General features: G+C 33.6%; 1 protein-coding gene across 1 annotated transcript; it reads right to left on the bottom strand.

Annotated features, from left to right (window-relative positions):
• Nucleotides 1-14580: 14580 nt before the first annotated feature.
• LOC115880171 (general transcription factor II-I repeat domain-containing protein 2-like) lies at nt 14581-16425 on the bottom strand. The gene has a single exon (XM_030897307.1). The coding sequence runs from the start codon at nt 16423-16425 to the stop codon at nt 14581-14583; it is 1845 nt and encodes a 614-aa protein (XP_030753167.1).
• Nucleotides 16426-17223: the final 798 nt, after the last annotated feature.

Here is a 17223-nt window from a genome sequence, read left to right as displayed (position 1 = left end):
ATCTAAGAATATGGGGTGTTATTCTCGCGCCGAGAATAATATACTTATTTAAAGTCTTAATACGCCGATTTCAAGTAAAAGTTTTAAAAAAGTTAAGAATACTACTTATTATTATATAAAAGCATTTATACTTCATTTAATAATGTTTCTTCGTTGCTAAAGGATTTATTCACTTGATAGTAATATAAGTTTTTCTTAAATATAAGTCATTTTATTCTTTTTTTTAGATTCAAAATTACTTAAAGTGACTATAGCTATAGGTATTTAAAAAGCAAGTGTAAAAGTAAAATAGTTCCAAATATTTGTTGTACTCATGGAAAGAATACTAGCCTTGAAGAAAGTGTAAAATTTTAAGTGTATATTGTTCTTGAATATAGAAATTATTTTTTTTCCGTGCGGCTAACGCCTCGTGGCTTACTTTACACACGTTTCATTATGATGTCTGTATCGAACTTTTATCATTAATAACTAAAAAATACCCCGGTATTTTTTACGTTACTCTATAGAAAATAACACTCTAAATAGAATGACATAATCATGTCAACTTTTGACATATGGTTTTCATATGGTTTATTTGAAATTGTAATATGCGGTTCATAACGACAATTTGATTCACAATACCGAGTATGGCATACCAAATTATTCGTAAAAAACCTTTTTCCAAACAGTCCAAAGTAACAAGTCCTATTACCAAAAGTAACTAGTAGTTACGAGTCCATAAAAGTAACTAAAGACTAAAGTTTACATCACTAAAGGCGGGCGGCCACTGCGAGCGAAACTAAACTAAGCGAAGATAAGATTTGTAAAAAATCAGCTATTATACCTCTTTGCACGCGTCAGCGGCTACTGACTGAAACAAACGAAAATATATGAACGAAGATTCGAATGGTAGTTTAGTTTCGCCTGTTTTAGTTCGTGACAGGTTCCAGCGAATTTTAGGCAAAGCGATTAGTTCTATGATAGCAGGGATACAATACGAAAACTTAGCTGACTACTGAGCGAAAATCGTTTCCAGTGGAGTTCTGTTTAATTACCTTTAAGACGAGCGGTTACTGCGAGTGTAACTAAATCCAAGAATATGAAAAACAAACATCTTCGCTTGTTTAGTTTCGCTCGCAGTGGCCGCTCGCCTTAATTGGATAGCAAGTGCAATTCTATGAAATGGCAACACTGTCCAACGCATGACCTTCCGAACAGTCGTGCAGTCGCTCGGGCATCGACGCGCGTCGGTAGGCGGCGGCGGTGTCAAAAGAAATGGGCCCAAAAAAACTTTCTAAGGAGTAGTAGCCGAACAGGGTTGCCGGGTTGTTAGGTTATAATTCTATACGAGAACAAAATCTCCGTAGATCTTAAACAAAATCAAAAGTATTGAAAGAAACACAAATAAAATATAATATTTATCCAAAATAGTATCTATGTGTGTGTTGTGGGTCAATAGAGCACTCAAATAAACACAAATAAATAAATATAACAAGAATTAGAAATAGCTATAGGTATTATCTATTAAAAATATACTGGTGCGTCTCAAAAAGTGGCTCACCCCTATAACTTTTTTATTTCTTCAGTTAAAAAACGAGATTTGGTATGTTAGTATATGACATAAATTAGATTGATTATTTATTCAATTGTTTTGGTCACTCATTTCACCGGAAATGAATTTCACAACTTTTGATTTTTAAATGGCACCTCGGTATATTTTATTATTCGATAGCAAATGACATTTCAATGAATGACATATCATATGTCAAACTTTTTGACATTTTCTGCATATGGTTTACTTTCCAGAAATTATAACTTGAGGTTTGTAACGAAAATTTTTACTCAAATACCTTAATACGAATAAGTATGTGGTATCAAATTATTCGTAAAGAAAATGCTTTTTTCCAAATATGCTAATCAGCCACCCTCGTTCCATTTGAAATAATTAAGATAGATTAAAATACGATTTGAGCTGCTTAACCAGCCAGGACAAGACACTAAAAACATTAGACGATCAAATCTATTTCTTCTTTTTTTCCGCGCTCCTTTGATTAAGAATTAGTGTTTTTAACATAGCCATGGTACCCCTTAGATTGAATTTTTTAAAATACGATTTTTTATTAAGTTTATTGTCAAAAAGTTGACATATGATATGTCAATATTTCATTAAGAATGTCATTTTCTATCGAATAAAGTAAAAAAATTCGAGGGTGCCATTAAAAAATTCAAATTTTGTAGTAATTTCCGGTGAAATGTGAAAGGACCAAAACAATTGAATACCTACGTCAATCAATCCTAATTTTTGTCATATACTAACATACCAAATAATATTTTATCTCAAAAAATAACAAAGTTATAGTGAGCCGCTTTTCAGACCGCACCCGGTATATTAAATTAAATAATATTTTATATATTTATATAAACATATAAAACTATAAGAAGTAGGGATAGCAGTCACTTTTACTTTTTGTACAAATTTTTGATCAGTGATATCTAAAATTAATTTCAATTTCAATGGGAAAGCTGTAGCAACTCTCAACTTTTTTTTATATTAATATATTTTTAGACAGGAAAAGCACTAAAATATTTGTCCGCATTTAGTTTGTTTCTTAACTTAGATTTTGTTTTGCTTACATTTTTTGGGGGAGAAAATGTGGGTTCAATCTTTGCGATGAATGAAACAAAATATTTTCTAAAGATATCATCTTCGGGCATGTCACCAATACCGCGCCTAATGAGGAGTAATATGATTTGTGGGAATATCTCTGTAACTCTGCAAGTAGACAGATTCCAACGCGTTGGTCGCTTAATTCTTTAGTCCTCAAATATGTCAAATTTCTCTTTTAAAAGTGCTTGTATTGTAAAGACTGAAGATGCAGTGGATCATATCGATAGATTTTTATTTAAATCGGTAGATCGGTTCGGTAGTTTACCGGAACTCGGTATACCTCGCAACACTGTGATGGACTGCGATTTACCTGCAAGGTGGAAGGAACAAATACATAAAAGGCAGGTGGATGAGTATCATGAGTGAATGAGGCGGTGCCATTTGCAAAATTTGTTGTCTTATTGGAGTTTGTCTAACTCGACAATCGTAGTGGAAGCGGAAACGGGGAAGTTGTTATCCATCTCTGTTTAAGCTTAGACTTTTTTATAGGCGTTTCATTCAATGCATGTAATTCCTCATGCCTAGATTCACCATTACCGGACGTGTATAGGTATGTACGCGTTGGAATGATTCAATTATGTTAACAATTTTATTACTGTCTCTTGTTTTTAATTATCGATGCCGCTGTCCAATATCTACTCATATATTAAAATTGCACAGTTTTATTGTATTTTCTTATTACGAAAAGCATATAATTTGGTAGGTGATGTTTGGCTAATCTAATTTAAAAAATGCATAACCATATTCGGGGTTATTCTGGTGATATTTCAAAATTCCATACCTATTGTAAAATGGAAATTAAGGAAAGATTTTACCAAAAACAAGAGTTTCTAACAAGATCGAACCCGAACCTCCGGAAAGCCGGATTTTGTGATCCTTACCGAATTTTAGAGAACTATATAGTTTTTCGATCCCGGTTAATAATATCTTGTCCTAACTAGAAAGACTAAGAAAACTAGTTTATCCTAAAATCTTCTGTCTTGGTAACATACATGAATATAATAGAGTTGGGACATGCTAAAAATTTTAATTTCCATTTTCAATAGGTATGGAATATTGAAATATCACCAGAATAACCCCGAATATGGTTAATACTTTTTAAATTAGATTAGCCAAACATCACCTACCAAATTATTTGCTTTTCGTAATAAGAAAATACAATAAAACTGTGTAATTTCCCAATATAGGTAGATATTGAACAGCGGCATCGCTAATTGAAAACGAAAAACGATAATAAAAATTGTTAAAACATAATTGAATCATTCCAAACGCGTACATACCTAGTTTACCACCAATGTATAAGAAATAATGCATATTAAAATGGAGTCCCCCTAACCTAAAACCAATATCATCAAATAATGTAGGATTATTGCTAAAATTACCTTGAAATTTTGGGATCAAATCCGTCATCTCCCATGCCTGAAGAAGGTCCTCCATTTTAACATATCACAAGCACAAACGATAACAAAAAAACTTTATATAAAGTACCCGGCGGCGTCTCGTGTCGCAGAGGAGAAACGGAAACCAAATGAAGATAGGAATCAGGAATGCACTGTTGCGTTGTTACTGTTGGGGATGGTCACTTAATATAAGAATAGTAACTCTTGGAAATGGGGTGTTATTCTCGCGCCGAGAATAATATACTTATGTAAAGTCTTAATACACCGATTTCAAGTAAAAGTTTTAAAAACGTTAAGAATACTACTTATTATTATATAAAAGCATTTATACTTCATTTAATAATAGTTTCTTCGTTGCTAAAGGATTTATTCACTTGATAGTAACTTCTTAAATATAAGTCATTTTATTCTTTTTTTTTAGATTCAAAATTACTTAAAGTGACTATAACTATATTTAAAAAGCAAGTGTAAAAGTAAAATAGTTCCAAATATTTGTTGTACTCATGGAAAGAATACTATCTTTAAAGAAAGTGTAAAATTTTAAGTGTATGATTGTTCTTGAATATAGAAATTATTTTTTTCCGTGCGGCTAACGCCTCGTGGCTTAACTTTACACACGTTTCATTATGATGTTCGTATCGAACTTTTATCATTAATAACTAAAATAACACCCTCGGTATTTTTTACGTTACTCTATAGAAAATAACACTCTAAATAGAATGACATAATCATGTCAACTTTTGACATATGGTTTTCTCATATGGTTTATTTGAAATTGTAATATGCGGTTCATAACGACAATTTGATTCACAATACCGAGTATGGCATACCAAATTATTCGTAAAAAACCTTTTTCCAAACATGCTAACGAATCACCGTCGCTCCATTTGAAAAAATTGAGATATGATTAAAAATATCTTTTCTGCATCTTTTAACCGGCTCGAACAAGACTCGAAAAACATTAGACGCTCAAATCTATTTTTTCAAGGTTCCTTGATTTTATAAATTGGTGTTTTTAACACAACCACGGCAACCTAGATTGAAATTTAAAATACGATATTTTTTAAGCGAAAAATCATAATATGATATGTCATTCTATTCGGAGTATCATTTTCTATCGAATAAGGAAAAAAATATCGAGGGTGCCATTTAAAAATGAAAATTTGTAGTCATTTTCGGTGAAACAGGAAGTGACAGATTTGTGTCATATACTAACGTACCAAATCTCGTTTTTTATCTGAAAAAATAACAACGTTATAGGGGTTAGCCACTTTTGACAAACACCCTGTATACAGTGTGTCCCAAATTCAAGGGTGGTCATTGGGATCTCGAAACTACAAGAGAAACAGCTAAGATTATATTGTTGCAAAATTTCGCCATTTGGTTCCTAGTAGTCATTTAAAAATGTTAACTTGGCCACTATATTTTGCCATGTTTTTTAATTGATATATTAGGTATTTTCTTTCAAATAGTCATAATCGTAAAAAATGTTAAATTTGTAATTATAACAGCTTAACAGTCAATATCAGTACACCGATCCTAATAAGGGGTTCTTATTAGGATCCTTGTTTGATTAAAATTAATTAAACTAATTTATTATTTACATAAGTTATCATGATGTTCTAAAAAAAATTAAACTAAATTTTGAATATTATTAACTGCGTAATAATTTTCACATATTAATAAATTAACATTATTTTATAAGAATTCAGAAATACATCCCTTAAATTTTTATACTTATACCTAGATACGTGGATGGAAAACCGCATATTACACATAGACTTGATATTTTACCGAGTATGTTTCTAAAAGTTGATTGTTTAAATTATTATGCATTATAAACATTTATAATTTGTAGTTTTAATCAATAGTGATAAGAACTCAATCATACGAGGGTTGTCGTTTATTTTGCATATCGAAACTTGGTAGACGCCGGTGAAAATGAACCCGTCATCTTTAGTTAACTTAACGCTAGTTTTAGACCGCTTCGTTTAAAGCTGTATATTAACTAAACCGAATTTTTGAAGTTCGAAAAGCGAGTCAATTCAAAAATGGAATTAAGCCGAGGAAATTGTCGCGCAATAATTTTTTAGAATTTTCGAAGACAGTTGTCTCAACAAGAATGCTTTTGCGTGTTGGTTTCTGTTTTTGGCACCACATCAGTCGACAATTCCTCATTGGTATGGAGAATTTAAAAATGGACGGATGAGTCTTAGTGACGATCCAAGACATGTATCGTAAAATTAAAGCATCATTGGGCATTTCAAAAACCTCAAAAAATTTTATATGAAAAATTATCTGTAAAAAATAGGTTTCTTATTAGATACCGCATCTGTTGACGGAAGAATAGAAAACAATTAGAGTTCAATTGGTGTTAAAAAACTCTACACCAGTTTAGTGATGTTAATATTTCAGAAATTTTTGATTGTTGCAGGAACTTTCCGAAACTTTCAGAAATTAATGAAATTTTAGTAAATTTTACAATTTCACATATTTTTTGTTGATACAATAAAGGAATAAATTAGATAGACATTTAATACCAACATGTAAGTGGAAAAAAAACAACAAATATAATATTAGTTGTTCTATTTCTAATAAACAATACATAACTCATAAAAGTCATAAACATAACACATAACAAAAATCATTTGGTAACATGTGTACTTTGTACATAAACCAATGAACTATGACTATGAACTTAAAAAAAACAAAAAAGCACGAAATATAAATTTAAAAAACGTAAAACACAAATAACTGAATTATTCTATTCCGGAATACTTTCAGGCGCCGAGCTGGTCCCATCTTCATAGGGTATTATAGTAGTAGTAGTACTGTCTTCGTCAGTTTCTATTTCCAAATCAGATATATTTGATGTATCATCTGGTTCTGATTCTGAAGGATGGACCTCTACCTCTACAGGTTCTAATGGTTCTGGAGGAGTTTCATGTTGTGCTTATCATGTTTTTGTAGTAATAATTTATTGTTATGAGCTACGAACATTATTTTGCCGGCTCTTTGTGCAGTTAGGCGATTCCTTTTTTAGTATGGATAAAACTGCAAGTACTGAAACTTCTCTCAGTGGCTGAGATCTCAGATGACGTTGGTAAAGACACCAGGGCAACAGCTAAATACTTCAACTGAGTATTTTTACACATTGCTTGCCACCAACTTAGACAGTCTACATTGTTAACTAACATCCAAACGTAGTCGAGAGCCCATAAACCCGATTTGGCGCAATAATTTGTTACATCTGTTAAAATGGCTTCTTTATTATTGACAAACTGAGGATGTTTGTTGGTGATATTGTTGATAAATTCCATAGCAGCTATGTGTTCTTCATTGTTAAGTTACTCTCCCAGGAAACAGAGGGTTCCAAGAGATTCGCGGCAAAATACATTGATTTAAGAGCCATACGTTTTCTATTTTGTAAGACGGAGAGGCATTCTTTTTCTTCTGATTTAAGAATAGGCATACTTGATACACTTTCGTTAAATTTTTAATCAATGTCTTGAATTTTGAAAAGAAATGTCTTGCAAAATTCGGATTTTTGCGAATATTCGCGATTTTGGGACCGAATATTTCGGAAATTTCTGCAATTTCCTGCAAAATTCGAATGGAAATATTCGCTACCAACATCACTACACCAGTTTAACGCAGGCATGATGAATCCTAAATTTACTCTTATATGAACCCGAAAATAAACTACAATATGCTGTTTGGATGTTCCGAGATGAACCAAAACCGACGAAAGTTATCCGTTCTCGGGTTTTCCAAAAATATGATGGCGACATTTGCCTCATAAACGGGTCATGTAGCAACATTTCAAACAAGATCAAAACTGTTACTGCTGATTGGTACATGTCTATTTGTTTGCCTATTTTTCGAGTAACGAGAGAAGTTTCGAAAAACCAACTCTCAACGACGAATGCAATCTTCCGCCAAGACAATACATATTCCCCCACACGTCGAAAAACAATTTTTAAAGCAAGATAACATCGAATTATTGGACCATCCTCCATATAGTCCCGGCCTAAGCCCTAGCGACTTTTTTAATTTTTCAAAAATTAAGAATAAGCTGCGTGATCAAAGATTCCAATCCCCAGAAGATGCAGTGAACGCAATTTTAAAGGTACCAACTAGTGAATGGAATAACTGCTTTCAGAATTGGTTTCAGCGGATGCAAAAATGCATTTCTCTTCGTGGAGAATAATTCGAGAGAGAATAATTCTACCTCTATATGCAAAATAGAAAAGACAGCCCTCGTACATACATGAATATGTTCCTATTTAAGTATTAAACATCAACAATATTTCACCATATAGTTCAAAATATCTATTATATTCATATTATTACCTATTATATAAAGACTTTAACCTTTGTTAAAGACATAAAACAAGAAGTAAATAGGTGTGTGCGGCTATGTCGGCGTAATGTGTAGGGCTAGAGAGTATAATGGAAAATCTATAAAGTAGCAAGCAATTCTAACCACTTACTCTTTGGAGTGGAATGCTTAGCTTACCAATCACGTTGAATGAAATTATCTTTGATCACAGTAATTGATGGTATTACGAGAATTATGGGAGATTTCAACTATGTAATAAGATAGGTGATTGGTATAATGGGCATTAAAATTTAATTGTTTTGCTGTGGATTTAGTTTTTGGTCATTTTTATAATTGATACAGAAGAGATATTTCATCAAATTTCAATATAAAATGAAAATAATGTTATTCTTTTATCTCAAAAACTGCGACTTTAACTGATTTTGATGTTATTACAAATTTTGTTGCAAATATTATTCCTAATCTTAAATTGAAAACCGCGTTTCGTACTACTGTAATTTTGTAGTTACGACTTTTCAAAATGTTTAACCCCCTCCCATACCCCCTTACCAACCCCCCACCCCCACCAAAAACTAATGGCCAGATTCTCGGGTGCCACAGTATTTTTGTACCAAATTTGGTTAAAATCGGTTTAGCGGTTTTTGAGTTATCGTGTTACAGACAGACGGACAGACAGACAGACGACACCATGAAAATATCTTGTATTTATATAGGTCATTTATGACCCAAATAACTCATTTTGAGAGAAATTAAAAAAGATGGCTCTCGTTTATTATATGTTTCTTTTATCGAGATCTACCACCCCTTAAAATACTTGCACTTATTTCCGGGACACCCTGTATAGTAATTAACAAGAAATACGAAACTTTTTTCTAGGAATATTATGAAACCCCATTTTATTGACATTAGACCATTATATTGGTCTAATATCAATTCATAATAATGTTATGAAATATTAGAGATTATTAAATATAATAATTAAATTAACAGTTATTAAAATTTTTACAAGAAAAAAATAATTTTTCTATAACTGACCATAATGTTAGTGTATTTAATGGACCCGAGACAGAAAGTGTATTTTTTTGGCAATGATGATGGTGATTTTGTTTGCCGCATTTCCAAAACACGCGTCGTTTTTTCCCGTATTTCCAAAATAAACTTTTACAAGACCTAAAACGGACCACAAACTTTTATGATGATGTATTGAAAGAGTTTTTGAAAAAAAAACGCCGTTTCGAATTAATCTATAAATAATTAAATTTATTTGCTGTTATTTGAATTTTCTTTTGTTATAAATATCTTTTGTTATAATTTTGTTTAAAATACGTTAGACAGTAAATTTTATATACGTACATTGTACATATATTATGTAATACATACTTTTTTTTAGTTTTTTCATATTTTTGATTCTGTTGCCTACTCTGCTGTAAATGGTACTGCGCGCCACTGTCATTGACACATTACTAATGTCAATTATTCTTTAAGCCTTCTAAAATAAATAACACTTTTTCCACGTTATATTTTTAAATTAAAATTTATTTTATTTCGATATGTCAATTTATCTAACATTTATAACTCACAATTTTAAATATGGCTTCAAACCGATTCGTGCCGATTAGCCATAATCTGCCTGATCTATATTTCAGAGTTTTTATTTAAAAATCGATTTATATAAATAAAACAATATAAATATTTCCCCGGAGAAAACCATGCCAGAAACGTTCAATATTGTCTAGAGATAGACGGCGAAATTAACACATTGTCTGACCTTAGTTATTCACTATCGTGTCAGACCTTTATTAACCTAGCTCCGACCTATTAACTAGACGAGGGCATTGACTTTAACAAATGTTTATTAGGGAAATTATTCTCCTTGGAGTTGGTTGGTTGGCTGGCAGGCAAGTACATACTTTTTGATCTCGCCTTCTATCATCGTGTTTACCTGTTTCGGCTTGGCTCGGTCTAATTTGTACGTTGCCAGCGGTAGTTTGTATGCGACAAGAAAATTGCAGTAGTACGTTCTTTTTCATTAGTACTTTTTTGAGAATTTTAGAAGAAGATCTGTAAATTTAAAGCTTCTTCTACACAAAACGTTTTACATTACAGTTTTGCCTGTTATTTAAAACGCAGAACCTTCTACACGGAAAAAAATACTTGGTTTAATGTTATTAATTTTAATGTGAGCATATGTTAGATTTGTATATACTCAAGCAGATATCTTTTTAAATGTAGAATATGGAATTCTTGATCAGAATTGCTTAAATTGATGAAATAGGTAAGTGTACCAGTAATCGGCACTATACCAGTGTTTGTCACTTTCTTTGTCAGTATCGCCTAGCTACGTCGAAACACCGGTTCCCATTAGAACACCGAAGTTAAGCGACGTAAGGCGATACTAGTGGATGGACGGGTGACCGGTTCGAAAATCTGTATCGTGCTGTTGTCCAAAAAAAAAGCAAAAGTGTAAAATCTATTGACACACACTGCTCATTCACGCCGCGCCGGTTCGAGGCCGGATGAGATCGAATATCTCGTGAGTAAGTTGGTTGGGAAATGACGATCGATAACATTTCCCATATAAATTTACATATAAAATGACAGCGATCTTCATTTCATAGCCATCGTTGACGCCGTTTTTTCTCGATCATACGGATAATAGATAAATTTCATGCCTCTCATTATATCTTTACAGAACTTAAATAATTATTGAAGCCTTCGAAAAAGGAGATTCCAGAAAAACTAATATTTAACTTAAAATGAAACTGCAAAGAAAAATAAAATTTCTACAGCACAAACAACTTTAACAATCAGAAAACAAACTTTCAAGAATATTCTCAAGAGGGCATGATCCAGTGCATGAAATGTATGAGCTGGGTACACGAAAAATGTACTGGAATAAAAAATTCTTGAAAATAATAATTATTCATATTAAGTAAATATTAATTTCATGTTTACTATAAATACAGTATTTAATTTCAATATGACGATTACTCGGACAAAATAATGACGATAAATGGGACAATTGCATTTAAGGGGTGACGAATACTGAGACAATGGTACTTAAAAGAAAACATATTTATAGAAATAATTAAAAAAAACATAATACATACTTTATTTTGTATAAAGTATTTCTTAATTTCGCGTCAGCTAATAGGAAATAGACCCATTATACACAATGTCATTATGACACATTTAACATTGTCATTTGGATGTCATTATGGCTTTCATAATTATGAATTCATAATAACACGCAAGTTTTAAAATAAGAAACAAGCAAAAAAAGGTACCTAAATACGTTTATTTATTGTAAACATTAATTATGATATCAGTACAATTGGATAAATTAATTCCAGACGTTGACAGGTGAGTTGAATTTTTAGAAACTAAATTTATTTCCTGAGTGCTTGAACTTGTTGAAGACCCATCATTGCCAGAAATGTTGCCCAAAATATTACATGACACTTTGTTCTTATTTTCTTTGGAATTTTCTATATAGCTCTCTGCCACTGTGTTAGAGCGCCAACCACCATGTCTTTTAACAGTTAATAAATCCACTCCTGAATCTGCAAGCAACGACGCAGACGATCTACGGAAACAATGACCAGTGTATTGTTGTGGATTTGGAAGACTTAGGAACAATGCTATATGATACGGCATTTTCCCTAAAGTATTAATGCCAACGGGTTGTTTAATACATTTTCCATTTCTGTACCCCACAAAAAATCGAGTATGCTCTGTGTTGTTTGGTCGCATAGCTATCAATATATCTTCGAACCATTTCCACCATATTTATTCTTTCAACATTCCCTTTCATTATAAAAAATCTCGTGATATCTTTGTTTTCGTAAATGCAATAATGACATGAATGCATTGTCCTTCATCTTTAACATTTTGCAGCTGCAGATTTGTCAACTCGATACAACTCGCAGGCTCCGCTTTATGAGGATGTAAAAATTTGTTTAGGGTCATTTAAATGATTACTCGATTGTTGCCATACTAATACTAATTTATTCTACCTTCGTTTAATATAAATTCATAATGTTCGATGGATTATTGCTATGGTTGTCAAATATTAAAACTAGGTAACCTTAATAAAAATTATTGTTAATAGCAGAGTTTACTGAATAAGCATTTGATTCGGTTGCACCACAAGGATATCTCTGATACTGTAAATTGAATCAAATCTCTTTGGATCGTCCCTCGTGTCGCGTCGTAGATTAAATTTTGAATGATACACGTTCGATACGAACTTTTTAATGAAATTTGGTGTAACTAAGCCTTAACGTTACACGCGTATCGAACTTGTATCATTAATAACTATAATAATATTTTGAGAACAATCCCATTCTTTGAAGGTACTATTTAATTCATCAACCCCGTAATTTATTTAGAAGGATCACAACCTCAATATAACCCAAGCTATCTTCAGTGACCCTATCTCTGCCCTTACACTCACTAATACCAACAACTAAAGATCTTTGCACGTGTTTTGCATCCAGCAAATGTCTTTTTCAAATTCCAATACGTAAATAAATCGTTTACGTTTACGTTTGAATATGTACTCTAAATTCAAGCAAATAAGTTTGAAGATATTTGTATACTCAATCTATGACATTATTTTTTTCTGTGTATTAACCTGATTGAAGCACTGACTAGATGAGAGCATTGGCTTTTACAAATATTTATTTTATATTACAAACTATTTTCTTTGCGTTTTGTCTGGTAGGTAAGGTTTTTAATCTCTTCCCCATCGAATTGATATTTACCTGCTTCGCCCATCATCCGGTTTCGTTTCTGTCGTGTTTGTCGAGCGATTATTTGTGTTGTCTGTACGTGATTCTTTTCGACGATTATGGTAACGTCTAAAAATTACACAGAATTACAAAAAGATACTTATTGGTTCGAAATTATTGTTTTAATTTATTGGAAATTGTGTTTTCAATACTTTACATTTACAATTAAAAAAATTGGGACCGGGAGGCACGTATAGCCGCCCATACTAAAATATGTTAATAAAAAGTTGGTAGGCAGTTCTTTTAGTTTCAAAGTAAAGGAATTTTTTTTTTCTCAAAAACTGTGACTTTGACTGATTTTGATGTTATTACAAATTTTGTAGCAAATATTATTCCTATAAGGGTACGTTTATGCTGGAGCTGCGATAAACGATAAAAGCAGTGAATTAGCGCTGCTCTTATCGTTGCTCAACTACCAACCGTGTCTCGACGCGTTGCTCCAATATAAACACCTACATATAAATTAATATAATAATATTCTTTGGTTCGCCACTATCGCTGATCTTATCGTTTATCGCCGCTCCAACATAAACGCACCCTAATCTTAAATTGAGAACCACGTTTCGCTAGCTACTGTAATTTTGGAGTTACGATTTTTTTTTTAAATTTTTAACTCCCTCCCATACTCCCTTACCACGAATGCAAAGGGCCTTGAAGATTGTGGAATTATGGGTGACACGGGAGGGACTAAATATTAGTCCTACAAAGACCGTAATAATCCCCTTCACCAAGCGCAGAATACTTGAGGGACTAGGCCCTCTAAGACTCTGCGGTGATGAGATTCCTCTCTCGGGGGAGGTCAAGTATCTAGGAATCACGCTTGATACCAAACTGACCTGGAACCGACATTTGGAAAATGTCACAAGGAGGGCGGTGACTACACTAGCGGTAGTCAGACGCCTTCATGGAAAAATCTGGGGCCTTAGACCACAGATGGTGCACTGGCTGTACACTGGAGTGGTGAGGCCTTCAGTAACATATGCATCCTTGGTATGGTGGCCTAAGGCAGCGGTCGCCAACCTCTTCAATGTGTTGAGCTACTATGTTAATTTTGGAATAAACAGTGAGCTACCCACACGGAAGCCACGTAACGCAACGTAAATGAAATAATCCAGAGTTAATTTATCATTATATGTATTTATTTTACTATTTAACTGGTAATACATAATACATGTCATAGGTACTAATAATAAACTAATAACAAAACAACTAATATTACTAGTACGTACTTGTTCATAGCTACATTCCTACCTACCAAACGAAGGTGTTTGAAAAATAAACACAAACTTTTATCCAGCCACAACGGCATGTCACGTAAGATTTAAAAATTGTTATTAATATCAACAAAAAAGTAACGCACTATCATAAACATAAACATTGAGAAATAAAAAAGCACGTTCAATGGGAAGGCTGACACTCAGACTCATCGATAATTTTTTTAATGTTTGCAGTATAATTTGATACAGCCATTCGAATACAATTATCCAAATGTTCATCTGTAAGTCGATTGCGATATTTGTTCTTAATAAACTTCATATTGGAAAAAGAAGATTCACACAAATAGGTTGAACTGAATAATGCTTTCACTTTCAAGGCAACACGGCATAGAACTGAATATTTGTCTTTGCTTACAATAGACCAGATACATTTGGTACTTGAGACTAACGATTTTAAGGCTAAATCATTTTGAAACTCAATTACTTCCATTTCTGTTGCAGCGATGTCTTCGCCAAAGTTCTGCATAACACAAGTTGCAAACTGTTGGATATCAATTTCCATAAAGGGTGAACCAACAAACTGCGCTACTAAAGCCATTTCGTCGAAGTCCTTAAAACGATTTTTGAAGTTATTCTTCAAGGTAGAAACTATTTCTACATGATATTTGCTGTCATAGGGTTCTAATGGATTTTGAGATATCTTTTCTGAAAGAATAGGAAAATGCTTGGCATCGCTGTTAATTAGGTTTTGTTCCCAAAACTCCAGCTTTCTGATAAATGCTTTTATATCAGAAATCATTTCCGCTAGTTCTTTGTCTCTCCCCTGAAGCTGCAAATTAAGTTCGTTTAATTTCTCTGTAATGTCCACGAGAAAACCAAAATCCCGAAGCCAGATTGAATTTTCTAGTTCCGGAATCGGTTCATCGCGTTGTTTGAAAAATTGAACTATGCCAGATAGGACATCATTAAAACGTTTCAGCACTCGTCCTCTACTTAGCCATCGGACTCCAGAGTGAAGGAGTAGGTCCCCGTATTGACAGTCGACTTCATCGGCCAAAGTTTTGAATAATCTTCTTTGTAATGCTTGAGCTCTAATCTTGTTCACAATTTTTACCACCAGTTTCATAACGTTGTTTAGTTTCAGAAAATTTCCACATAATGCTTGCTGATGGATAATGCAGTGGTAAGAGAGAAATTGCGGAAAAGTTTCATCTTTACGACATAACGCCACCAGACCCTTATCACAACCCACCATAGCTGGAGCGCCATCGGTTGTCAAGCCTACCATTTTCGATATTGGAATTTTCTCGGAAGAAATAATATTTTTTAAATGAGAAAACAACTCCTGTCCAGTAGTGTATCCTTTCAGTGGAATAAACTTCAAAAGATCTTCTTTAATCGTAAAATCACTAAAAACCATCCTGACGAACACGGCCATCTGGGCAGTCTCAACCACATCTGTTGATTCATCCAGTTGAAGTGAAAAATAAACACAGTTATCTAAGTCAGTTCTTAACTGTAAAAAAATATCATTGCTCATTACTTCTACACGTCTCATCACTGTATTAGCAGAAAGTTGCATAGATTTTATAGCTGAAAGTATCTCGTCTTTATTTCTAAAGTTGGCAAATAACGAATCAGCAGCTTCTAAAAACGCCTGTTTTATCATTTCCCCGTCTTCATAAGGTTTCTTTTTTTGTGCAATTATCTGGGACACACGGTACGATGCTTCAGTTGCAGCCTTATTTTTGTCGACTGTTCTTAAAAATATTGATTGTTGTCCGATTAACTGATTTTTTAACTGTTTCAGTTTCTCCTTTCTGGCGACAGAATGTAGTGGGAATGATTTTTCAAAATTAGAATGTACAGTTGTATGATGTCTCTCAATATTTCCTTTTTTAGCAACGGAGACCGAAGTATTACATAACAAACACACATTTTTACCTTTAACTTCTGTAAAAAAGTACTGTTCTTCCCATTCCGAATGAAAGTGGTATGTCTTTACCTTCTTACTACTGCTTGCCATAATATTCTTTTTTGTTGTTCTCTACTAACCCAACCGCTGGACGTTGGTTATGCGTTCAGGTTCAGTTTTAAACTAAGCGCAATGTCGCCGCACCGTGCGTATTTATACCGTTCAAAGCAATCCAGACCGTTCTCTCTCGAACACTAACGCGCTGGTCCGGCCGGTCGGTTCTAGCCGCTTCTAGCTTGATGGCGTCAGCGGCATCGCTCACCGCAACGTTGCCGCTGTTTATGTTTAATATTATGACAATTACATTTTTTTGTGGAATTTTCGGAAGCTTCTCTGATTTTTGCAGTTTGTGTTTTTAAAATTGTGAGAGCTACCAGAATTGCATCCGCGAGCTACCGGTAGCTCGCGATCGACAGGTTGGCGACCGCTGGCCTAAGGTAATGCAACAAACAACAATGCTCAGCCTCAGCATTGTGCAAAGACTTGCTTGTCTGAGCATAACAGGGGCGATGAAATCAACGCCCACTGCATCAATGGAGGCGCTTCTGGACCTTCCGCCTCTTCACATAGTGATCCAGGCGGAGGCAAGAATGGGACTCTATCGACAACAAAGTGTCTTGTCTCTGGGAAATAGGACAGAAACAGGACACTCAAAGATGGGAAATCCTATCGGGGGACCTCTACTCCAAATGAGATCGGACCAGATGACCCCTCTTTATCACTACCACAAACCATTCGAGGTGAACAAAATGGATCGAGGAATGTGGACAGATATAACATTCCTTCAGGATGGACTAACCTGGTATACAGACGGGTCAAAGACCGCTGAAGGAACAGGAGCCAAGGACC

The sequence above is a fragment of the Sitophilus oryzae genome, unplaced genomic scaffold (genome assembly GCF_002938485.1).
Source record: "Sitophilus oryzae breed Bouriz unplaced genomic scaffold, Soryzae_2.0 scaffold_1620_pilon_pilon, whole genome shotgun sequence".
NCBI classification, from domain to species: Eukaryota; Metazoa; Arthropoda; class Insecta; order Coleoptera; family Curculionidae; genus Sitophilus; species Sitophilus oryzae.
Note: the sequence above shows the minus strand (reverse complement) of the source record. Positions and strands in the feature narration are given on the sequence as shown.